The following is a 26,380-nucleotide window of genomic DNA, read 5'->3' on the forward strand; positions in this document are numbered from 1 at the left end:
TACAAAGGGAGAGAAAAATGATTGGCAAATCTCAAACGTTTTACTACTCTAAGAGAGCTGAAAAAGAGTGGATGAAATCCTCACCTTGTGTTTGGTTTCAGGTTCTCAACTGGCAGATGAGTAGTCCCTGCAGTTCTGGTTGACCACTTGTTCTTTAAGAAGTCATCATAGGATGCACTGTAAACAAGATAGCCTGCACACAGGAAAGACACAGAGTTGTGACTGCTCTAAACATGTGTCAGATAAATGCTATCCCTAAATGCTGTGGTACATTTTATGGTTTAAAAACAGTGAAAGTATTTCTGAATGTGAAAGTGATTGAATGCCTAACTCTCCTGGAAAACTGGCTGAGAGAAGTTCCTGTCCTTAGCTAATAATGGTAGAGCATTATGTCAAAGGATGGTACCCAGGTATGAAGAGTGAAGGCCAAATGATGACAGAGGCAACCCATTCACTGCTTTAACTGTGGCTTTAGCTCCCACCCCTCTGCAAGGGTCACCTTCTCCTTTCCCAACCACCACTGCTGCTTTAGCTCCCACCCCTCTGCAAGGGTCACCTTCTCCTTTCCCAACCACCACTGCTGCTTTAGCTCCCACCCCTCTGCAAGGGTCACCTTCTCCCTTCCTGACCACTACTGCAGCTTTAGCTCCCACCCCTCTGCAAGGGTCACCTGCTCCTTTCCCAACCACTACTGCTGCTTTAGCTCCCACCCCTCTGCAAGGGTCACCTGCTCCTTTCCCAACCACTACTGCTGCTTTAGCTCCCACCCCTCTGCAAGGGTCACCTTCTCCCTTCCTGACCACTACTGTGGCTTTAGCTCCCACCCCTCTGCAAGGGTCATCTTCTCCTTTCCCAACCACTACTGCTGCTTTAGCTCCCACCCCTCTGCAAGGGTCATCTTCTCCCTTCCTGACCACTACTGCTGCTTTAGCTCCCACCCCTCTGCAAGGGTCACCTTCTCCCTTCCTGACCACTACTGCTGCTTTAGCTCCCACCCCTCTGCAAGGGTCACCTTCTCCCTTCCCAAACACTACTGTGGCTTTAGCTCCCACCCCTCTGCAAGGGTCACCTTCATCTTTCCCAACCACTACTGCTGCTTTAGCTCCCACCCCTCTGCAAGGGTCACCTTCTCCCTTCCCAACCACCACTGCTGCTTTACCTCCCACCCCTCTGCAAGGGTCACCTTCTCCTTTCTCAACCACCACTGCTGCTTTAGCTCCCACCCCTCTGCAATGGCTGTTGCTCACAGAGCTGGGTGAGGCAGGAGGTTAGCACCAAAGCAGAGGCCTTTTCCAGAGCTGACTTCAGATCTTTGAGGCTAACAAAAAGGGGTTGATTAACTCCTGAAATATTTTGGTTATTTACTGCAGTGTTTTGCCAATAACTTTTGAGATTCATTCTTGAAGTGAGTTGGGCTTCCCTCTGGTTCTTGGAAAGTCTAAAGGTGTTAAAGGATGTTAACATGTTTGTTTAACATATTCCCCACTTCTGAACCTCACTTGTCAGACTGATATTTGAGCAAAATTTCAGTTCAAGGAGGCAAACATAGCCTGGGCCACAGACTCCGCAGACTGCCAAACCAGAAGCCTCTCTACAGGCAGAGATTGCTCCACATTGACAACCAGGCAGGACTCAGAGTGGACTAAAGCACTGTGAAATTCTCCAGGGGTAGGTTTGGGAAGAGCCAGGAATGGAGTTGAGGGCACTACCTGGGGATAGAAGTGCTCAGCTAAGCAAAGTGCTATCCTAGCTACCATCCAGGCAAGAAGCCATGCCTTCAGAACCACTGGCATCAAGTCAGTGCCAAAAGCATATGACATCTGGACCAATATGGGCAGGTTTGTCTGGCACGGAGGGACAACAGAACAATCTTTTTCACTCCTCAGAAAGTAGCTCACCTCCCTCAGAAAACTGCAGTGAGAACTTCATGAGCTGCTGGCTCAGTTTAAAATAATAATGGCCATTTAAGAGAACCTTCCTGCTCCCCACTACCCGACCAGAACAGCAGCTCCCAGGAGGGTACCTGTTACCATGTCTCCTTGAGCAGGTTTGGCCCAGTCCACAATGACAAAGGAGTGACAGCCTTCAACTGCCACAACAGTGATGTTGTGGGGAGCTTTCAGTGGACGCATCTCTTTTTCTCTGAGGTCATTGGGAATGATTTCATCAAGGCTCTCCACTTGGAAGTGCTCCAGGGCCTCTGTCAAGGAGCAGGGGGCTGCTGGATCTTTATTGAGATAGGTCACGTAAGGAGCTGGAAGAGACAGGGGAGGAGGAATATTTAGTTAGCAGTTTTGTAGGTGCAGCAGGCGCAGGAGTTTGTAGGTAGCACACAGGCTGGAGACTTCTGGAGAGGAAGTTTTGTGAAGCATTTCAAAATTCCTCCCCTTCTAGCCCAGAGACAGTTCACTGCTGCCAACAAAGTGTGGCTCACGCTCAACTCGACTGATGAGCCAGAGGAATGAGATCCCATCTATGCAAAGGCAGAATGATCATCGTTGCTGCGGGAGGCAAGAGAGAGTGGTCTGACTGCAGGACCTCCAGCTGCTCTGGAAGGTGGAGTGAAAAAGTCACCCAAGCTTTCTGCCTTTCCACACATGGGAACAGATATCTGCCAGGGCCTTAGGTCATCCAAGACTTTACAAGTCAAAGTGCTTGGTTCTTAAATAAACATCCTGAAGCTGAATTGAAACAGAGGGAACAAGAAGAGTAATTCCAAGGTGAAGTCTGACCAGGTTAAACGAAAGCATTGTTGCTGTGATCCCCAGAGAACTAAGGGACCAGAAGTCATAAGACCTTACCTTCCAGGCATGAGTTCCCAACCTGTAACCTCTGTTTTCAAAAGCTTTACACTGACTGGAATTGCACTTCACTTCAGGAAAAGATTAAACCATCTTTTTATTGCCTTAAAAGTCACTGTAACATTCAAAGGCAGGACTATAAAACTTGCTTTGGAAATGTTTATTCAGTTGCAATAATACAATTCATTGAAATGGTAATATTACTTCCCTAGTGCCTTCAAATGTTCATAAACCAACAGTTCTTGGTTTATCTTATTGGATTTCATGCCCTAAAGGGATTTTTTCCAGATCTTGCAATGAAGTTAATTTTAGCCTCTCCAGCTAAATGAATCAGGAAGCACTGTCAGTGAGAGAGCTGAATAGAAACCTCATGGAATTCCTTGGACAGGGAAACTGAAGATGAACTGGAAAAAGTCTCAGTATATATAAAAACAAATCTTATATTCCAGCAGCAAAGCTCCAGTATAAGCCATGTGAAGCTTGGGGATATTTGAAGAGCAGGTAAAACATGAGTAAAAGCTGAGTGTCCATCCCCTGAGCTCCCATCTGAAGTGCTGGGTGAGCCAGCTTCATCACCCTTCTCTGGACACCTTCCAGCACCTCAACATCTCTCTTGAATTGAGGAGCCCAGAACTGGACACAGCACTCAAGGTGTGGCCTGACCAGTGCTGAGTACAGGGGCAGAATAACCTCCCTTGTCCTGCTGGCCACACTGCTCCTGATCCAGGCCAGGATGCCATTGGCTCTCCTGGCCACCTGGGCACACTGCTGGCTCATGTTCAGCTGCTATCTACCAGCACCCTCAGGTCCCTCTCTGCCTGGCTGCTCTCAGCCACTCTATCCCCAGCCTGTAGTACTGCTTGGGGTTGTTGTAACCAAAGTGTAGAACCCTGCATTTGACCTTGTTCAATCTCATCCCACTGGCCTCTGCCCACCCATCCAGCCTGGCAAGGTCCTTCTGCAGGACTCTCCTATCCTCCAACAGATGGACACCTGATGTTGCAGCTGAGCTAAGCTGAGTACCAGAACAGGCACTCTTGCTCTTGACTTCAGCTAAACAGAAAGCAGTGCAGAGTACCAAGCAGAGCACTTACTCTGAAAGAACACAAAGAGGTTTGCACTGCTTCAGCAAAATCAGTGTAGCTCTAACATGTATACATAGAAGCATCAAAGCTATGAGCAAAGCTCTAATGTTTGGGTTTCTCAAATGGCAGTTCTTACAAGGGCCACACAGTATTTGCACAATGGTCCCAGATTAAGGGCTGACCTTGCTAGAAGAAGAATTCCTCACAGTACAAGCAGTGAGCTACACAAACCAAAGCACATCCTTACCAGTGAATCGTTTCTTGCCAGCAATATCATACTCTGACACAGGACCTGTGCCAACAACACTGGTCTCTGGATAGACAACTTCAGATTCTGTCATTGCAGAAGCAGTGGTGGTGGTGACAGTGGTGGTGGTTGGTGGCAAAGTGCTCTCAAAGAACTCATAGTCTTCAGAGGAAACACAAAAGAAAAACGTTAGCTTTCTTCATGTTATTTGGGTTTAACTATGAGATGTGAAACATTTCTGTTACCAGCCACAGCCCTAAAAGAGCACCATGCACCCTGCACTAACTGCCACATGTTCCTTACAAGCTTTTAAGTCAGGATTGGGCACATCTCAGCCTTGCAAGCGTTTCTATCAAGCACATGAATAGCAAACACAAAGTCTTTGCCTAAGAATACTAATGTCACGCTGATTTAGACTCCACTCACACAGGTAACAGGATGACTATAACCTAATGTGTTCATACAGCAATATCCTGAATGTGCTTAGTCTTCCAACTCCTCTCACAATCCCCAAGAGAAGATGGAATAGCAATTGAATTCTTGATCAGAGCCCTCAGATGCCAAAGGGAGAGGAGATAAAGGAATGGGGGGAAAAAGGGTTTAAGAAAACTGTGTGATCTGGTATAGGTATCCTGCTGTGGTAGGGAGGTTGGCTCATTCAGGGTCCCTTCCAACCCCTAACATTTTGTGATTCTGTGATTACCCTAAAATACTAGAGCTGGTTCACACTGCTCTTAAAAACTTTCCTACAACTTAAGAGGTGTAGGGTCTTGTACTTGCCATTTGTGGTCCCATTATGGTCCTGAGGAAAAGGAAACTGGCCCACACGAATCTGCTGATATTCAGCCCTCCCTGATACTCACTCCTGTTAAAACCAGAGCTCTTTGCAGTGCAGATGATCTGCACCTAAGGGGAGGCCTGGGAGAAGATCTGTAATTTAATGGTATTACATTTTCACAGGGGTGTAAAGAACATGGGAGGTAGGACTTGTACAAGTTTTAGTCCATCCTGTCCTCTGTACACTCATAGAATCACAGAATCAACCAGGTTGGAAGAGACCTCCAAGATCATCCAGTCCAACCTAGCACTCAGCCCTGTCCAATCAACCAGACCATGGCACTAAGTGCCTCAGCCAGGCTTTGCTTCAACACCTCCAGGGATGGTGACTCCACCACCTCCCTGGGCAGCCCATTCCAATGCCAATCACTCTCTCTGACAACAACTTCCTAACAACATCCAGCCTAGACCTATCCTGGCACAACTTGAGACTGTGTCCCCTTGTTCTATTGCTGGTTGCCTGGGAGAAGAGGCCACCCCCCACCTGGCTACAGTGTCCCTTCAGGTAGTTGTAGACAGTTATAAGATCACCCCTGAGCCTCCTCTGCTGCAGGCTGCACACCCCCAGCTCCCTCAGCCTCTCCTCACAGGGCTGTGCTCCAGGCCCCTCACCAGCTTTGTTGCCCTTCTCTGGACACCTTCCAGCACCTCAACATCTCTCTGGAATTGAGGGGCCCAGAACTGGACACAATACTCAAGGTGTGGCCTGAGCAGTGCTGAGTCCAGGGGAAGAATAACCTCCCTTGTCCTGCTGGCCACACTGCTCCTGATCCAGGCCAGGACGCCATTGGCTCTCTTGGCCACCTGGGCACACTGCTGCCTCATCTTCAGCTTACTGTCTATCAGTACTCCCAGGTCCCTTTCGTCCTGGCTGCTCTCAGCCACTCAGTCCCCAGCCTATAGTGCTGCTTGGGGTTGTTGTGGCCAAAGTGCAGAACCCTGCACTTGGCCTTGTTCAATCTCATCCCATTGGCCTCTGCCCACCCATCCAGCCTGGCCAGGTCCCTCTGCAGGGCTCTCCTACCTTCCAACAGATCCACAGCTGCTCCCAGCTTGGTGTCATCTGCAAACTTACTGATGCTGGACTCAATCCCCTCGTCCAGGTCATCAATAAAGATATTGAACAGGACTGGGCCCAGCACTGATCCCTGGGGCACACCACTAGTGACAGCTGCCAGCTGGATGTGGCACCATTCACCACCACTCTCTGGGCTCTGCCATCCAGCCAGTTCTTGACCCAGCACAGAGTGAATCTGTCCAAACCATGAGCTGCCAGCTTGGCTAGGAGCTTCTTGTGGCAGACACTGTGAATGTCTGCATCAGTATGAAGTGATAGAAATAAAAACCACAAAAGTCTGTGACATAGAATCATAGAACCAAACAGCTTGGAAGAGACCTCCAAGATCATCCAGTCCAACCTAGCACCCAGCCCTAGCCAGTCAACCAGACCATGGCACTAAGTGCCTCAGCCAGGCTTTGCTTCAACACCTCCAGGGACAGCGACTCCACCACCTCCCTGGGCAGCCCATTCCAATGCCAATCACTCTCTCTGCCAACAACTTCCTCCTGACATTCGGCCTAGACCTCCTCTGGCACAACTTGAGACATCTTCCTCTCAGGCCTGCACTCTTTCTAAAACCCTTTTCTGCCTTTGCTGTTGGTGCTTTGATTTTAGATGCCAGTGCTACATTTACAAAGGAAAAAACTTTTATTGTTCTGGAGCCATAAATTCTACCAAAAAAAGGGCTCTGAGTGTGCTTATCTATTGTAATATGCAAGAGAAGCAGCAAGAGCCTGAGGAATAAAAGGAGTAGAACACCAGAAGTGAATGCTAGTTCCAGTTACTGAGAATTTGCATTCCCTGTGCAACCTTATAACTAAGTGCTGGGAGCTGAGGCTTCCTCTTCAGCTACACTTTGTGTCCTGGATTACAATACCAAAACTGCATGAAAATCTTTCCTTTGCCTCCTTTTATCTGATTTCAAATCTCTGTGATTTCAATTCCACATGAATTTATCAGGATAATTATTTTCTCTGTAGATGATCTCATTCAGCACGAGTATGTTTTATAGTCTAAATGCTCAGGACACGTTTTGAAAGTATATATTCACAGTGCTGCAGAGTGCTAAGGTAGTTCAAGTTTCCAAGGTTCAGATGTTATTTGTATTTTTCTGGTTTAAAAGAGTTCACTGACTTTGGACTGAAGTCAGAAGTTGTACTGGAGAAAGTAAATCTAGGATTGAAGCAGTGCCTGTATGACCCAGCTCTGAATGCAATGTATTCCTGCAATGTGCTCCTGTTATGTGTAAGACTGACACAAAAGGACTTACACATAGAATCACAGAATCAGTCAGGGTGGGAAGGGACCACAGGGATCATCTATTCCAACGTCCCTGCCATGCCCAGGGACACCCTACCCTAGAGCAGGCTGCCCACAGCCTCAGCCAGCCTGGCCTTAAACACCTCCAGCCATGGGGCCTCAACCACCTCCCTGGGCAACCCAGTCCAGCCTCTCACCACTCTCATGCTCAACAACTTCCTCCTCACATCCACTCTGACTCTCCCCACCTCCAGCTTTGCTCCATTCCCCCCAGTCCTGTCACTCCCTGACAGCCCAAAAAGTCCCTCCCCAGCTTTTTTGTAGCCCCCTTCAGATCCTGGCAGGCCACAAGAAGGTCACCTGGGAGCCTCCTCTTCTCCAGCCTGCACAGCCCCAACTCTTTCAGTCTGTGCTCACAGCAGAGCTGATGCAGCCCTCTGAGCATCCTCCTGGCCCTTCTCTGGACACACTCCAGCATCTAGAAAGTGCCTTTGCACTATTGCTCTTTGCATGTGATGCAGGACTCTGGAAAGCCTTTCCAGCTCACCACTATTTGCTTAAGCTGTCATTCACCACCCTGCCCCCTTAAGCCCCAGACCAGCTCCAAACATGCCACTTGCACCAGACTTTCACAGCTAACCATTACCATCATCATATATCACGTATGCCTCCGGAGTTGTTGTCACATCTGCATCCAGTCCTGAGAAGGTGTCTATTGAAAAAGAAAAGAAAAGAAAACATTGTAAGAAGTCAATGGTCTCATTCCTACTCTCCTAATAAAATAATTCTGAAGTACAGTTTAAAATAAAAATGTTTAGCCAGTTGATTTGTATAGAAATAAGATAACTGCCTGGTCTCCAGGTAAGAGTCAGAGGCAGTTCGTGCTGCATACCTGCACTGACAGATGACAGCTAACTAACAGTGGCCAGAAGTTTTACTGGGGGGAAATGGACTCAGGGCTGCTACTCAAAACTGAGGGTAATCACCTTCCAGGAGCATTGCCCCAGAGCCAAGCAGCTCTGGTGCAAAAGCTACCTGTCAGCAACTGGGTAATGCTCAGGTCAGGTTTTGACATTTCATAGTCTTGGGATCAAGAAATGTGAGACATTTATATGCAAAAAATCAACCAAGCAATCATAGAATCATAGAATCAGCCAGGTTGGAAGAGACCTCCAAGATCAGCCAGTCCAACCTAGCACCCAGCCCTAGACAGTCAACCAGACCATGGCACTAAGTGCCTCAGCCAGGCTTGGCTTCAACACCTCCAGGGACGGTGCCTCCACCACCTCCCTGGGCAGCCCATTCCAATGCCAATCACTCTCTCTGTGAAGAACTTCTTCCTAATATCCAGCCTATACCTACCCTGGCACAACTTGAGACTGTGTCCCCTTGTTCTATTGCTGGTTGCCTGGGATAAGAGGCCACCCCCCACCTGGCTACAATGCCCCTTCAGGTAGTTGTAGACAGTAATAAGATCACCCCTGAGCCTCCTCTTCTCCAGGCTGCACACCCCCAGCTCCCTCAATCTCTCCTCATAGGATTTGTGCTCCAGGCCCCTCACCAGCTTTGTTGCCCTTCTCTGGACATGTTCCAGCACCTCAACATCTCTCTTGAATTGAGGGGCCCAGGACTGGACACAGCCCTCAAGGTGTGGCCTGAGCAGTGCTGAGCACAGGGGCAGAATAACCTCCCTTGTCCTACTGGCCACACTGCTCCTGATGCAGGCCAGGATGCCATTGGCTCTCTTGCCCACCTGGGCACACTGCTGGCTCATCTTCAGCTACTATCTATCAGTACTCCCAGGTCCCTTTCTTCCTGGCTGCTCTCAGCCACTCAGTCCCCAGCCTGTAGTGCTGCTTGGGGTTGTTGTGGCCAAAGTGCAGAACCCTGCACTTGGCCTTGTTAAATCTCATCCCATTTGCCTCTGCCCACCCATCCAGCCTGGCCAGGTCCCTCTGCAGAGCTCTCCTACCTTCCAACAGCTCCACACCTGCTCCTAGCTTGGTGTCATCTGCAAACTTACTGATGCTGGACTCAATGCCCTCGCCCAGGTCATCAGTAAAAATATTGAACAGGACTGGGCCCAGCACTGATCCTTGGGGATCCCAATAAACTGAAAGTTTCTGTTTAACTACTACTGTAGAGGAATAACAATCAATCAACCCACAGAGCCATGGCACTTACAGACTGTGTCTGTGCTAGCAAGCCCAAAGGGAAAGGATTTGTAGAACGAAGTAACTGGCGCTGGAGCTCCTGGGGTTTTTCTTTGCATTAGCTCTAGTCTGACCCTGTGGACTGAATGCCTGTTACAGGCTGGGGCACACGTGTGTCACCCTGAAGCACTGCTTCTGCTTCAGTTGCACCCAACAGGACCTCAGCTTGTGCACACTAAGATTGCTCCACAATGTAAGTGAAAGCATAGCAAGAAGAGATGCTTGTGAGGTGCACATAAAAAGCAGCCTCCCGACCCACCCCAACTGTCAGTTGAAATACAGTCACAAACCTCTCAGATGCCAACCCCTGCCTATTCTCTCAATACCTCTGCACCAACCACATCAACCATCAAGGTGCCAACCCCCACCTATTCTCTCAATACCTCTGCACCAACCACATCAACCATCAAGGTGCCAACCCCTACCTATTCTCTCAATACCTCTGCACCAACCACATCAACCATCAAGGTGCCAACCCCTACCTATTCTCTCAATACCTCTGCACCAACCACATCAACCATCAAGGTGCCAACCCCTACCTATTCTCTCAATACCTCTGCACCAACCACATCAACCATCAAGGTGCCAACCCCTACCTATTCTCTCAATACCTCTGCACCAACCACATCAACCATCAAGGTGCCAACCCCTACCTATTCTCTCAATACCTCTGCACCAACCACATCAACCATCAAGGTGCCAACCCCTACCTATTCTCTCAATACCTCTGCACCAACCACATCAACCATCAAGGTGCCAACCCCTACCTATTCTCTCAATACCTCTGCACCAACCACATCAACCATCAAGGTGCCAACCTCTACCTATTCTCTCAATACCTCTGCACCAACCACATCAACCATCAAGGTGAATCCAGGAGGCTTCCCTGCAGGCTGTAGGAAATTCCTATCTCCATGTCACACAGAGAATCCACAGAGCACACAAAGATCATATTGGCCATGATAAGCAATGCAAACAATGCAATAGCACTATGCTGGAACTAACTTCAGGTGCAACCAGAAAACTTCAGTGAAGTGCTAGGGCTGAGGAGAGGCCAGTGCATGGACAAAGACAAGAGAGAGACAGCTCTGACCTCTGGATACTACACAGAAACCCACACTGCTCCTGCAACACTTTATATAAAAGCAACAATGCTATTATTAGAGACAGAAATAGAAGCAAAGCAAAATCTCCTCTGCTAATATCAAACAGTTCACAAACACTCATTCTGCATGTGTTTTGCTCTTAGAACCAATAGTGACTGTACAAGACCTGTGCTTTTTTCTAATACAGGAACTTTCCCTCAAATTTGCAGTAGTGGTGTTAATGCCAACAGAAGCTTTGGGAGCACAGGAAATAGATTATTTCTTCTCACATCTCCATACAATAAAACCTGACATCTCCTCATGGGAGATTTCTGCAGCCACTCCTCAGGAGATGATCCACTGGAAAGTCACTTGACTTCTCTAAGGGTATTCAGTGACAAGCAGATAGTTTGCTGAATCCTGCAGATCCTCTCATCACAACCAACAGCTATAATGTTGACTACACTGAATTAAACAAAAGGGTCAGATATGCAGAAATTTGAAGTCCTCCATGAACACATTCCAACTCATTCACATCTCTTAGCTAGTTAGCCTTTGGCCTGTGTACAACCCAGGAAAACATCATTTCTTTTCTATTTTTGTACTTGTTCTGTCACTTCTACATCGTTGTCTGTGCTTCTTTACCGTTAACTGTGGCATAGAATCATAGAATCAACCAGGCTGGAAGAGCCTTCCAAGCTCAGCCAGTCCAATCTAGCACCCAGCCCTAAACAATCAACCAGACCATGGCACTAAGTGCCTCAGCCAGGCTTTGCTTCAACACCTCCAGGGACAGCAACTCCACCACCTCCCTGGGCAGCCCATTCCAATGCCAATCACTCTCTCTGACAACAACTTCCTAACAACATCCAGCCTAGACCTCCCCTGGCACAACTTGAGACTGTGTCCCCTTCTGTTGCTGCTTGCCTGGCAGAAGAGCCCAACCCCACCTGGCTACAGCCTCCCTTCAGGGAGTTGTAGACAGCAATGAGGTCTGCCCTGAGCCTCCTCTTCTGCAGACTGCACACCCCCAGCTCCCTCAGCCTCTCCTCACAGGGCTGTGCTCCAGGCCCCTCACCAGCTTCATTGCCCTCTCAACATCTCTCTTGAATGGAGGAGCCCAGAACTGGACACAGCACTCAAGGTGTGGCCAGACCAGTGCTGAGTACAGGGGCAGAATAACCTCCCTTGTCCTGCTGGCCACACTGCTCCTGATACTGGCTAGGATGCCATTGGCTCTGCTGGCCACACTACTGGCTCATGTTCAGCTACTCTCTACCAGTACCCCCAGGTCCCTCTCTGCCTGGCTGCTCTCCAGCCACTCTGTCCCCAGCCTGTAGTGCTGCTTGGGGATGTTGTGTTTTAAGTGTAGAACCTTGCACTTGGCCTTGTTAAATCTCATGGTCATGATAGGGATAAAATATCTCTCATTTTATAATATTCTCTACATGCACCAATTTTTTCTCCAGCAGTTCTCCAGCTTGCTTCATCAGCCCTGCCTGCACCAAAGAAGACTAAATCATGCTATGCCCACTTGCCAGTCATGACCCTTTTGCAGTATTCTGGCACCTGTAAGGACAGCAGACCAAACAGCTATCACTTGATTTTATCACACGTGTTTATGACTTCAGCCTTTATTTCTCTGCCAGCTCATGAAAAAAGTTTAACTGATTTCACTGACAAATCAGGTGTGTGTGGCCAAACTCCTTCTTGAAAGATAAACACTGCTGAGCCCAGTGAAATGCTGACAATAAATTCTGATAGAGCAAGCAAAAATCTGGCAGAAAGGAAGTGAATTTGCCAAAGCTTAAATAGAACATTTGGCACTGGGTTTTGGCACTTGCAGCCCCCAGCTGTTTGTTAGTAAAGGACTTAGTAACAAATACCAAGCTTTGGCAGAAGTAGTATTTCATTACAGGGCTGAGAGTAATTTCCAGACTTAGAAGAAAGGGAAAGGCAGCATAAAAAATACAATTTGGAAATGATCAAGGAAAAACTGTATTAAATGTTTTGATAGTGTAAGTAGTAGTTGCTTATCCCTCCTGAAATAGACACTAGTTTAACAAAGAAAGCCATCAGTAAACAAATATCACAAAGATGCTGTCTTCTCAGGCAAGTCCCTCCGTGGAACAGGTAGGTCATTTTGCTCTATTTACCCAATGCTGCAGCAAGTTAACAGGATGAAAAGAAAAAGAAGAATCACAGAATCACAGAATCAACCAGGTTGGAAGAGACCTCCAAGATCAGCCAGTCCAGCCTAGCACCCAGCCCAAGACAACTAACCAGACCATGGCACTAAGTGCCTCAGCCAGGCTTTGCTTCAACACCTCCAGGGACAGCAACTCCACCACCTCCCTGGGCAGCCCATTCCAATGCCAATCACTCTCTCTGACAACAACTTCCTCCTAACATCCAGCCTAGACCTCCCTGGCACAACTTGAGACTGTGCCCCCTTGTTCTGTTGCTGCTTGCCTGGCAGAAGAGCCCAACCCCACCTGGCTACAGCCTCCCTTCAGGGAGCTGTAGACAGCAATGAGGTCTGCCCTGAGCCTCCTCTTCTGCAGGCTGCACACCCCCAGCTCCCTCAGCCTCTCCTCACAGGGCTGTGCTCCAGGCCCCTCACCAGCTTTGTTGCCCTTCTCTGGACACCTTCCAGCACCTCAACATCTCTCTTGAATCAAGGAGCCCAGAACTGGACACAGCACTCAAGGTGTGGCCTGACCAGTGCTGAGCACAGGGGCAGAATAACCTCCCTTGTCCTGCTGGCCACACTCTTCCTGATCCAGGCCAGGATGCCATTGGCTCTCTTGGCCACCTGGGCACACTGCTGGCTCATCTTCAGCTACTATCTATCAGGACCCCCAGGTCCCTTTCTTCCTGGCTGCTCTCAGCCACTCTGTCCCCAGCCTGTAGTGCTGCTTGGGGTTGTTGTGGCCAAAGTGCAGAACCCTGCACTTGGCCTTGTTCAATGTCATAAAGAGGACATTAAGAAAATATTAATTACTCTTCAAATAACTTTCCTAACTGCTGGGTAGGGACTAATATAGCTCAAGCTATACAATAGCTAGGAAGTAGAAATTCAGCACTATCTTGTCCTTTCAGTCTTCCACTCGGATGCACTTAGATACCACTGGGATGCATTTAGATACCACCAAAATGCCAGACAGCTCAGGAGTGGCTTCAGGGCAATTCTCATTCAAGACAGCCTGCATAAAACACCAGTTTGCATTCATGCCTCTAACCAAGTTCAAGTTTGCTGAAACTTGCAGAAGGCAAAAAAAAAAAAATCAAGCTGAAGGTTTTTAAGCAGTTGTAAAATCACATGAAAATTCCCCAGCCACAACTCAGCTAAAAATAATACTGCAAAGCTTTTCATTGTTCAGCTTCTGGAGCTTATGGGCAGGATAACTCCAGCCATACTTAACTCTAACTGTTCTTACGTATTCTCAGAAGAGGTCATAGTATCATAGAACCAACCAGGTGGGAAGAGACCTCCAAGATCATCCAGTCCAACCTATCACACAGCCCTGTCCAATCAAGTAGACCATGGTACTAAGTGCCTCAGCCAGGCTTTGCTTGAACCCTGACTGATTCTATAATTCTATAAGTGAAACCCTCCTCATCTTTCCCTCATACATTTGTATCTCTGAAGCCAAAGTAGATTTTCAAGTACATTGTGTAACCACAGCCTAGGAAGCTTTGAGGAGTGTAGATATATGCAAAGATGTGGCTTCAGCAACTTGCAGTGAATCTAAGGACCAAGCTAGGAGCAGCTGTGGATCTGCTGGAGGGTAGCAGAGCCCTGCTTCCTTGACAGGCTGGATGGGTGGACAGAGGGCAATGGGATGAGATTGAACAAAGCCAAGTGCAGTGTTCTACATTTTGGCCACAACAACCCCAAGCAGCACTACAGGCTGGGGACAGAGTGGCTGAGAGCAGCCAGGCAGAGAGGGATCTTGGGGTACTGGTAGATAATAGCTGAAGATGAGCCAGCAGTGTGCCCAGGTGGCCAGGAGAGCCAATGGCATCCTGGCCAGTATCAGGAAGAGTGTGGCCAGCAGGACAAGGGAGGTTATTCTGCCCCTGTGCTCAGCACTGGTCAGGCCACACCTTGAGTGCTGTGTCCAGTTCTGGGCTCCTCCAGTCAAGAGAGATGTTGAGGTGCTGGAAGGTGTCCAGAGAAGGGTGACAAAGCTGTTGAGGGGCCTGGAGCACAGCCCTGTGAGGAGAGGCTGAGGGAGCTGGGGGTGTGCAGCCTGCAGAAGAGAAGGCTCAGGGCAGACCTCATTGCTGTCTGCAGCTACCTGAAGGGAGGCTGTAGCCAGGTGGGGTTGGTCTCTTCTGCCAGGCAAGCAGCAACAGAAGAAGGGAACACAGTTTCATGTTATACCAGGGGAGGTCTAGGCTGGATTTTAGGAGGAAGTTGTTGGCAGAGAGAGTGATTGGCATTGGAATGGGCTGCCCAGGGAGGTGGTGGAGTTGCCATCCCTGGAGGTGTTGAAGCAAAGCCTGGCTGAGGCACTTAGTGCCATGGTCTGGTTGATTGTTTAGGGCTGGGTGCTAGGTTGGACTGGATGATCTTGGAGGTCTCTTCCAACCTGGTTGAGTCTATGATTCTACAACATGCACTGTTTCATGGCTTCAAATGAGAAGGAATTAGTGTATAACCCTCTGCCTCATTTGTGCAGAGGCAGTGTTGTCTTTCCTCAGCTTCACCTGTGTTGTGCTACACTCCTGCTAGACAATCTCTATATCCAACAGTTCACAAGGGAACACAAATCTCACTTTGCAAAAGACAATTCCACCACAGCTCAAGGCAGACTTTACAGAATTTATCATGAAAAATGAGCATGAAACAAAATGTTTAGTGCATTCAGATGCTTCCATGGCTGTAACCTGATTGAGAACTTCCCTTACATGTGAGTGCTCATATGCATGAGCTTACACAATAGGACTGGATCCAAAAGAAGGCAAAACTTCTGCTGAAATCAACATATCTCTATGAAAAACTTCACCTTTGGAGAAAATCAACATTTCTCAATGAAAAAAACTTCTAACACCCACACCCTTGCTCAGATGCTCTAAACTCATGGCGGTGAATGGTGCCACATCCAGCTGGCAGCTGTCACTAGTGGTGTTCCCCAAGGATCAGTGCTGGGACCAGCCCTGTTCAATATCTTTATTGATGATCTGGACGAGGGGATTGAGTCCAGCATCAGTAAGTTTGCAGATGACACCAAGCTAGGAGCAGGTGTTGATCTGTTGGAAGGTAGGAGAGCCCTGCAGAGGGACCTGGCCAGGCTGGATGGGTGGGCAGAGGCCAATGGGATGAGATTTAACAAGGCCAAGTGCAGGGTTCTGCACTTTGGCCACAACAACCCCAAGCAGCACTACAGGCTGGGGACTGAGTGGCTGGAGAGCAGTCAGGAGGAAAGGGACCTGGGGGTACTGATAGACAGTAAGCTGAAGATGAGCCAGCAGTGTGCCCAGGTGGGCAGGAGAGCCAATGGCATCCTGGCCTGCATCAGGAACAGTGTGGCCAGTAGGACAAGGGAGGTTATTCTGCCCCTGTGCTCAGCACTGGTCAGACCACACCTTGAGTGCTGTGTCCAGTTCTGGGCCCCTCAATTCAAGAGAGATGTTGAGGTGCTGGAACATGTCCAGAGAAGGGCAACGAAGCTGGTGAGGGGCCTGGAGCACAAATCCTATGAGGAGAGGCTGAGGGAGCTGGGGGTGTGCAGCCTGCAGAAGAGGAGGCTCAGGGGTGATCTTATTACTGTCTACAACTACCTGAAGGGGCATTGTAGCCAGGTGGGGGGTGGCCTCTTCTCCCAGGCAACCAGCAATAGAACAAGGGGACACAGTCTCAAGTTGTGCCAGGGTAGGTATAGGCTGGATTTTAGGAAGAAGTTCTTCACAGAGAGAGTGATTGGCATTGGAATGGGCTGCCCAGGGAGGTGGTGGAGTTGCCGTGCCTGGAGGTGTTGAAGCAAAGCCTGGCTGAGGCACTTAGTGCCATGGTCTGGTTGCTTTGGAAGGGCTGGGTGCTAGGTTGGACTGGATGATCTTGGAGGTCTCTTCCAACCAGGTTGATTCTATGATTCTATGATCTCCCCATCACATGGACCAAAGTCTTCAGAGGCAGGTTCTTTCCCACTTCACATTTGTGTAACTGCAGTGTGCAAACAGCACAACTAAAGAAGCTCAAAAAGCACAAAAGGAAGTTACCTTCTGCGTTGCACTCTGGTAGGCCATTGAACCCCATCAGCAAGTTGCCCTCATCATCATACTGCCCATAGGTGCCCGGAGGACAAGTTGGGGGTGGTTTCTCAGTCAGCAGTTCAGTGGTGGTTGGTTCAGGAGTGGTGGTGGTAGTTGTAGCAACAGTTGTAGTGGTTGTAGTTGTTGTGGTTGTAGTTGTTGTGGTAGTTGTTGGAGGTACTGTAGTAGTAGTTGTGGGAGTGGTTGTTTTCTTAATCATTTCAAGACCAATCAGAGGTTTCCCTCCAAGGCTTATTATTGGTTTATCTTGAGCACTCGCTACAGGTTTACTAAACCTGCTATGTCCAAACAGAGGTAATCCATCAGGACTCACTACTGGGGCACCCTTTTCATCTATAAGAGAAGGGGGGAAAGAAAGACCATCATTAATCTGCTTCAGGCTTAAAGCTGTGTTGTCATTACAGCTTCCTGTAACTAAGCTGACAGAGAAGGTTGTTATCTAGGGAAGAGCCATGGCTAAGGATGCTGCAAAAGGGTGCAAAAGAACATCAGATAAACCATAGCAGTTTGCACTTTTATCAGCTATTTGATAAACATTTTCTGGGAAAACCAGGGAGGTTTCATTGCAGAATTTCAATGTGAAGACACTGCCTGCATGTAGTCTAAGTCAGTCTTGAGATTGTTGATGAAAATTAAGATGAATCCATATTCTGTTTCCTAAAGTCAAGTATTGGCAATAGGTGCTCAGATGCTGTCACTGGGGACAAAAGGTTAAGCCAAATTCAGGATACAGCAAATATTCATGATAACAAGTTCATCAGCAGGCACTGAATTTACATTCAAAAGGTGGACCAATATACAAACAGCAGTGTTGTGCAGGTCACACAGAAGGTTTGTTACTATTTGTGGTCAGGTTTAGAACAAAAAGTAAAATCATCTCATAAATACGGCTGGTAGAGTGCTAGTGGTGGGGAATAATCATCTCTACGTATCTAAAGATATAAACAAGCACAATCCTTATCCTGGCTCAGTTCTGCAATCCTTTCTAATGCTGACATTCTTAATGCCTTGTACTCCAGAGCCCCACAGGATACCCTAATGTCTCGCCAGATCCTGCAGTGTGCTGACTGCTTGCTGGAGACCTGAGGTACAAGCACCTCTGAATAGCTTGCGTAGGACCTGAGGCACTCAACATATCAAAGGGACCTCAAGCACTCAGCATATCAAAGACTTGTACCACACGCACAAAAACTGTAACTTCCTCTCTTTTGCCAGGAGGAAGCTGTCACTTACCAACAATTGTGCGTCCATCCCCTCCTAATTTAACTCGGAGAGGTTTCCCTTGGGAATCTTGGAGGTATTTTCCTTCAACATTTAACACCAGCCCTCGGTCAAGATCTACAACCTAAAAGCAACAGATGGACTCAAGTTCAGCTCACACAAGATAAAGTCAAATTAAATTTCACAAGGGGAATCATAGAATCATAGAATCAGCCAGGTTGGAAGAGACCTCCAAGGTCATCCAGTCCAACCTAGCACCCAGCCCTATCCAGTCAACCAGACCATGGCACTAAGTGCCTCAGCCAGGCTTGGCTTCAACACCTCCAGGGACAGCAACTCCACCACCTCCCTGGGCAGCCCATTCCAATGCCAATCACTCTCTCTGGCAACAACCTTCTCCTAACATCCAGCCTAGACCTACCCTGGCACAGCTTGAGACTGTGTCCCCTTGTTCTGTTGCTGCTTGCCTGGCAGAAGAGACCAACCCCACCTGGCTACAGCCTCCCTGCAGGGAGTTGCAGACAGCAATGAGCTCTGCCCTGAGCCTCCTCTTCTGCAGGCTGCACACCCCCAGCTCCCTCAGCCTCTCCTCACAGGGCTGTGCTCCAGGCCCCTCACCAGCTTTGTTGCCCTTCTCTGGACACCTTCCAGCACCTCAACATCTCTCTTGAATTGAGGGGCCAAGAACTGGACACAGCACTCAAGGTGTAGCCTGACCAGTGCTGAGCAGAGGGGCAGAATAACCTCCCTCGTCCTACTGTCCACACTGCTCCTGATCCAGGCCAGGATGCCATTGGCATTGTGGAGAAATTTAGATGCCAAGTCTAATTATTGCAGAACAGCTACAAGATCCAGAGACCTTTAAAAGTGACTCACTAATTACACAGTAATCACTAAAAAATCATTGCTGGAGAAAGCAAATCTCTGGGAGCTGGGCTCCAGAGCTGCACAACCATACTCATATCACCCACTCTAGCTCCCACGTACGAAGTAGCAAGTCCTTTGATTTTCTTGGGCTGCAGAACTCCCAAGAAAGATTCCTGTAATATTGATTTGAGTATGAGCCTGAGTTCTCTAGAAGATGGGATTTTAAAGTATGTCTCCTGATCATAGAAAAAGGAGAAACTGACCTAGTTAAGTCAGATTGAAATGGCAGTGAAAACAAAGTAGCTAAGATTTTAATTGGGGTAGGAGACTGAAGAAAAGCCTCTGTCTCATAAAATAAATCTGTCTGAGAGCTTGGGTTGAATTAAAGAGATAATTTCAGATAAAATCCAGTCCACACTGCTGTTTCAACCCAAAATAGCTAAATGACATGCTTGTTTAACCTAGGTAACAGACACTGAGCCACAGCACACAAAAATGCAAAAGGTGGTGAAGGGAGGAAACTGGTAAAAGCATCTGAGTAGCAGTTCTGAGTCAGCAAAGCACACTTACATTTGGTGCTGTGGAAAATACACCAGCAGAAGAGACTGGGGATCACAAGATCTGTCCCTGAAGTTCTGCTTCCAGCAATGCCTACCTCTCGTAAGCTACAGAAGGACAGCTCATCCTCTGCCAAGGACCTTTCACAAGCCTTTGCCAGGTGATGGATGGGCACAAGGTGCTGGGGCTGTTCTGCCTGCAGAAGAGAAGGCTCCAGGGAGAACTTAGAGCAGCCTTCCAGGACCTAAAGGGGCTCCAGGAAAGCTGAGGAGGGACTTTTGACAAGTGTCTGTGATGACAGGACAAGGGGCAGTGGTTTTAAACTAGAGCAAAGCAGACTTAGATTGGACATCACTATCACACTTTCTAGTGCTTTTGGCATGTTTTTCAAAGTCCTCCCCTGAATGATGTACCTGATGCACCTTTTCATGTTCCTCTAATGCAAACTGTAGGACTGAAGTGTCCATAAAACAAATGCCTTTATTTGTCCTGTAGTGTGCAGCAGCACTAATGCCAGGGAGGCTGGTCACAGTTTCCTCCTGCTCAGCATTTGGGCAAATACAAAGGAAACACCAATTCCTTCCCTTTGGAAACTCAGCAGAAAGGCTCTTAGAAGACAAGGTCTGGGCATGTAGGCAGCCAGTGAGGCTTTCCTGCCAATCACACCTGAGCTCTTTTGAAAATAGGATTAGAGACATTCATCTCTACAAATGGCAAAATGCTTGAAGATCACAGAATCATAGAATCAGTCAGGGTTGGAAGGGACCACAAGGAGCAGCCAGTTCCAACCCCTCTGCCATGGGCAGGGACACCCTACCCTAGAGCAGGCTGCACACAGCCTCATCCAGCCTGGCCTCAAACACCTCCAGCCATGGGGCCTCAACCACCTCCCTGGGCAACCCAGTCCAGCCTCTCACCACTCTCATGATGAACAACTTCCTCCTCATGTCCAGTCTGAACCTACCCATCTCCAGCTTTGCTCCATTCCCCCCAGTCCTGTCACTCCCTGAGAGACTAAAAAGTCCCTCCACAGCTTTTTTGTAGCCCACTTCAGATCCTGGAAGGCCACAAGAAGGTCACCTGGGAGCCTCCTCTGCTCCAGAATGCACAGCCTCAACTCTTTCAGTCTGTGCTCACAGCAGAGCTGCTGCAGCCCTCTGAGCATCCCAGTGGCCCTTCTCTGGACATGCTCCAGCATCTCCACATCCCTCTTGTAGTGGAGGATCCAAGATGCCTATGCTTGTATATTTAAAGCACTGTTAACACTTAGAGAGTAACTTTACATTTTAATAGTCTTGCTCATGAGCTTCTCCCTGGAGTCTGCATTTGCAAGAAGCATTGCTAAACACATCCTTCAAAGCAGATGTCCTGGGCAGTCCCCACTCACATTGCATGGGAGACAAGCCCTGTGTCACTGGGGACTGTAAGTCTCACTGACTGAGAGGGTAAAAAAAGTCTCATTAAATTAATGCAGTAATGCTGTAGTTAAAAATTCAGGCCACCAGGCCTTAAAGCAAACATTTTAAATGCTGAAATAACAAAATGCAGGATTTGTCATTAGATTTCAATGGAACAGGTTATAACCATAACCTCACTTTACAGCTTCACAGACTGAAGGCACTGTTCTCTTTTCCTTTGGAAAATGTAAGTACATAAAAGATGAAAGCATCTTGAAGAGAAAGTCACCCTACCCACTTTGTTCCTTGAGGACCATTGATTACTCTCTGCCCACTTGGTTTTCCGTTATTACCAGGGATTATTTTTCCATTTCCATTGTCATTTTTTGTTGTAAGATTCGGTCTGCCACTGTAACCTGAAACAGAGAAGAAAACATGCTATTCTGAAGAAAGTTGTGCAATCTACATTTTAGAGTTTGCAGCAATGTATTTTCTGACTGACCTGGACACAAACATGGGCAGAAAAAGCCCTCACCATACTCAGCAAAACAGGCTCGTTTCTGCTTGGAGCATCTGCTGTGTCCAGGTGGGCAGCAGAGCCAATGGCATCCTGGCCTGCATCAGGAGCAGTGTGGCCAGCAGGACAAGGGAGGTTATTCTGTCCCTGTACTCAGCACTGGTCAGGCCACACCTTGAGTGCTGTGTCCAGTTCTGGGCTCCTCAATTCAAGAGAGATGTTGAGATACTGGAGGGTGTCCAGAGGAGGGCAATGAAGCTGGTGAGGGGCCTGGAGCACAGCCCTGTGAGGAGAGGCTGAGGGAGCTGGGGGTGTGCAGCCTGCAGAAGAGGAGGCTCAGGGCAGAGCTCATTGCTGTCTGCAACTACCTGAAGGGAGGCTGTAGCCAGGTGGGGTTGGTCTCTTCTGACAGGCAACCAGCAACAGAACAAGGGGATACAGTCTCAAGGTGTGCTGGGGAGGCTGGATGTTGTTAGGAAGTTGTTGGCAGAGAGAGTGATTGGCATTGGAATGGGCTGCCCAGGGAGGTGGTGGAGTCGCTGTCCCTGGAGGTGTTGAAGCAAAGCCTGGCTGAGGCACTTAGTGCCATGGTCTGGTTGACTGTCTAGGGCTGGGTGCTAGGTTGGACTGGGTGAGCTTGGAGGTCTCTTCCAACCTGGCTGATTCTATGACTCTCTGAAACACCTTACTACCTAGGCAGGGCAAGGCAGCACTATGTAAATGACAAAAGCCTTTCAGTAATTGAAACAATGAAGAGCAACTGATATACCTGGGAGTTTGCCCTATTCTGAGTACCAATGTGCTTTCTGTGAGCACCCAGTGAAGTCACTGCTCAATAAGCAACACAGCCCTTTTGTCCAATTTAGTACCTAACTCCACCATCTCCTCTGGGCATCATGGGATCCTGTGCTGATCAGAGCACAGAACCGAAGGTCTAGGGCACCACATCACACCAATCAGGCAATGTCCTCAAGAACTGGGCTACTTGAGAACCACACAAATAAAAAGTAATACATGATTGTGCTAGTTTGAGCCTAGCTGGGATATTTTAGTGAGAGGAATTAGATGATAGGCTGTGAAAAGGAAACAGTGGTGGTGTCTGCTGCACTCATAGGCTTGCTGAGATGGATAAAAACAAGAACATGAATATAGATAATGTTTACTCTCTGTCTTTGGGCTGCACTTCTCTCCTGGTCTAGTTGACTGGCTAGGGCTGAGTGATAGGTTGGACTGGCTGATCTTGAAGGTCTCTTCAAACCTGTTTGAGTCTATGATTCTAACCTACTGTCTGCCTGACTAATCCTTCCTCTTCCTAATCCTCCTGGCCAATCCTCCAAACTCACCTTGCATGGAAAGCGAAGTCTGGGGTAAGGTAGAGGGGTGGAAAGGAGGTGGAAGGGTGGTTGGGAGCCAATCCTGGGGACTCTGGTTTCTGGGAGGGCTGCTGTGTTTCTGTATTACCTTTTTAACTTGTCTATTTCTGTCTCTAGCTGTATAGATTGCAAATACCTGCTTGGACATTGTGCTAAGCTGTAAGTATAAAGCTTCATTCTTTAATTTCCAGCTTGGCAGACTCTGGTCTGGGTGATTTTCTTAAGGGGGGGGGGGGGGGGGGGCAGGTAACACCCAAACCATCACAATTATACTGAACAAATGACCCTGCATTGTGATGGAGAGCTGCTAATCTTGGGACCAGCACAGTTCAGTAAGATTGCTACAAGAGAGACAAAATACCTTGTCGATAGGCAGGCCTAGTGAACTGCCGCTGGGAAGAGCTCCGTAGCCTGGAGTTCAACAGCCGCTGGCGAGGGGACAAGGTGGAAGAAGAAACTGCTGGAGCAGCAGTGTGTGTGGTGGTAGAAGAACGTGGCCAGACAAAGCTCGGTTTAGATGGGATGTGTTTGTTAGAGGACTGAGTAATCCGTGATGCTATGGCAGAGCTTCCTGGTGACTCAGGAGAGTGCGTTTTTAATGGAGCTTTTTCTTCCTCCTCTTCTCCTTCAGAGGTTACTTTGTGAGGTAGAGGAGTGTCAAAGGATTTCCTTTTAGTGTTAGTACTGTCATCATATAAGTTTTTGTTACCTCTAGAAACAGAAGGGGACCATTTTGCTGCCAAAGATGTAGGTTTCTCTTCCAGTTCTTTCTGATCATATTCACTGTAATAATCATCCTCATCATTAGAAACTGACTGATGAGGTTTAGATGAAGAGGAGGAAGGCACATTTTGAGGAAGTTCAGCTTTGGACGTTTTGGAGGGCAACAGGCTGTATTTTTTCTCTGTTTGGGACACTGTTCTTGTAGCAGCCCTTGTGTGAGTAGGTAACGAAGGACGAGATTGCCTTGAAGAAGTAGATGACAACCTTGGGTTGTTCTGATTGTTTTTTGCTGTGTCACTGGCAGAACTGGAGTCTGGCTGAGGAAGCTTTGGGTTGTAGGAAGGCACCTGAGAACCTGGCTGCTTTGATAGAGGTGAACTTGAGCTTCCCTGAGAGAAAGATGCAGGTAATCCCCTAGAAGGGGACACGTCTTTTGGTAAGACAGTGTGGCTGCTTGCCCTGTCATTGCTTTCTGTTACATCTTCATCATCACCTTCCTGCAGTTCTTCATTACTCTGGGATGAGACAGGAGATGGAAGGCGGCGGCCCCTTGAATGCAGTAAGGACAGACTGGTTTGTGCCTTCTGTGGAGGCTCTGAGTGGGAGGTCTTCTCCAATGGAAGATGAGAGTGGAACATCTTTTTAGGCAAAGATAAACTTGGTTTTGATCGAGCAGGTGTTTCTTTCACCTCTTGTCTGTCCTGTTCTTCAGCCTTATGTTTGGAAAGAGAAGACTGCAAAAGAGAATTCTTTTCTGGAGCAGCTGCTTGGCTCTGCTGTTCTTCTGAGGCAGACTGGGGTGACTTTTCACTGGGTGTCTCTCTGAGATGAGAATCAGTATCTACCTGAGGATTCCTTCTCTTGGAGTAGATTGCTGAAGAAGACTGTCTGGAAGAGTGTAGAGAAGGAAATATGCTACCTGCATCTTGTGAGTTGTCCATATAACTCTTATTAACATCCTTTCCATCAGATTTGGCACTGGTGGAAGAGCGAGAGTGAGGTAAAACATGACTAGGAACAGCAGACCTCGATGACGCTGCCACCGCAGCCAGTTTTGAATCCTTCCATGCGCGAGAACTGGAGCCTGAAGGCAGCCTTGATTGCTGTGATCTAGAACTGGGATGTCCTGCTCTGTCCTCTGTTTCTTCACTGTCAAACTCATTATGAGAGTGGGAATCTGCTGGTTTGGAAGGGTGCTGATGTGAATGACTTAGAGAGCCAGACCTACTGGGATGGCTTGGGACAGCATCACGAGAGACAGCAGACTGTCGGTTTGATGGCAAAGCCAGGTGGCCAGGCTCTGAAGTTTTAGAAGACACTTTCACCAGTAAGGGGTCTGCCTTTCCTTCCACGTTACCTGCAAGACCCTTTTTTTTGGCAGGCAGACCATGGGAAGCAGTTTTAGAAGGTACATTAGTATTGCTTTGCCTCGGCTGCTTTGTTTCATTATCTGTGTACTTAGGAAGAGATGAGGCAGAAGAGTGCTGTGTTGATGACGGTAACAGTGCTGGTGGCTCACGTTTCTCTGTGTTTGCCTGCTGTGACCCCTCTGATGTGTGCGTTTGAACAGAGGTCCTCCCTGAGGCAAGGACAGGATGGACTGGCTGACTAGGTGACAAGGGTCTAACATTTCTCCTCTGATCCTGGGCTTTTGGTGGTGGCGTTGGAGCTTCTTGGGAGGAATCACCACCATCTGTCACCTCAGTGGACTGGAGACCAGATTCCAGTTCTCCCATTTTCCTAGAAGGTAACTGAGATTTACTTGGGACTCCTCCAGTCAAGATTTTATTCTTGTACTCAGAAAGAGGATTCTTTTTGTCACTAACGCCAGGTGAACGAACAGCAGGCTGCTTAGAGGAAAGTGATGGCTGGACTTTTGAAGCACCTGAAGAAGTCTGAGAAGAAGATGAGCCAGCATGCCCATTTTTTTTTGCCCCTGAATTATCTCGAGTATTTGTTTGCTGCTGAGCAGCTGAATCCTCAGGAGTGGCTGGGGAAAAAAAATTAAAAGGGAAAAAAAGAGAAGTATTTATTTATAACAACAGAAGAAACATAAAAACCTGACCAAGACTAAAAACCAGCCAGGCAGCAAGAATAAAACCACTTCTGGCAATAGGAGGCAATATTAATTCCCACATTAATTAGCCTGTGGAGTTGGGCTGAGTAAGTTTTGGGTTGTAGGAAGGTAATAACGTGGAATTATTTTAGCTTAGGTAAAACTGAAGAGGAATTAAAATGCAATTACAATTAAGTATCTAAAAGCAGCGACAAAAACATCAGTGGAGCCAAATCTTCAGCACAGCTTAGTCATATTAATTGTATGGTGCTGCATTATCCCATCTCACCCTGTGGTCCACAGTCTCAGTTAACTGAGAATATCTTTTGCCCCCACCATAGCACCTTCTTGTCAAGAAGCAAGCATGAGTAGTATCTGAGTAAGCCACTAAATGGACCTCAAGTGCAGGAGTTGTCAGGAATAGTACAATCAAAGACCCAAGGTATAGTAGGTATAGTATTCTTTGGATAACAGAAGCACATAGTGTTTTCAGTCAGGAAACAGTATTCAAGATATTGAAATGCCCTTCTGTGTGCTGCAGAGTGACAAATGTTTATCTATAAGCAGCCCCTCACAAATTGGAGAAGACCTTCAAGCTCATTGAGTCCAATCACTAGTTTCACACTGACAAGTCCTTGACTAAACCAAACCCCTTAGCATAATATCTAATCACTAAGAATTGCTATGGTTGCAAAGGACCACCAGGGTCATCCAGTCCAACCTTCATCCCAGCATCCTTCATCACCAGACCATAGCCTCAAGCACCACATCCACTCTCCTTTTAAACACCTCCAGGGA

General features: G+C 47.9%; 1 protein-coding gene across 1 annotated transcript in view; it reads right to left on the bottom strand.

Moving 5' to 3' along the window:
- FNDC1 (fibronectin type III domain containing 1) overlaps window positions 1-26,380 on the bottom strand; it is a 78,302-nt gene that overhangs the window by 25,835 nt on the left and 26,087 nt on the right. Inside the window, exons 8-15 of the mRNA XM_064158260.1 lie at window positions 23,165-25,516; window positions 21,208-21,329; window positions 18,104-18,215; window positions 16,817-17,203; window positions 7,937-8,002; window positions 4,134-4,295; window positions 2,024-2,254; window positions 85-193 (exon numbers count right to left, since the gene is read on the bottom strand). Of these exons, the coding sequence (XP_064014330.1) occupies window positions 85-193; window positions 2,024-2,254; window positions 4,134-4,295; window positions 7,937-8,002; window positions 16,817-17,203; window positions 18,104-18,215; window positions 21,208-21,329; window positions 23,165-25,516 (3,541 nt within the window). The remainder of the gene's footprint in view (window positions 1-84; window positions 194-2,023; window positions 2,255-4,133; window positions 4,296-7,936; window positions 8,003-16,816; window positions 17,204-18,103; window positions 18,216-21,207; window positions 21,330-23,164; window positions 25,517-26,380) is intronic.

Source organism: Pogoniulus pusillus, chromosome 18, assembly GCF_015220805.1.
Source record: "Pogoniulus pusillus isolate bPogPus1 chromosome 18, bPogPus1.pri, whole genome shotgun sequence".
Taxonomy (NCBI): domain Eukaryota; kingdom Metazoa; phylum Chordata; class Aves; order Piciformes; family Lybiidae; genus Pogoniulus; species Pogoniulus pusillus.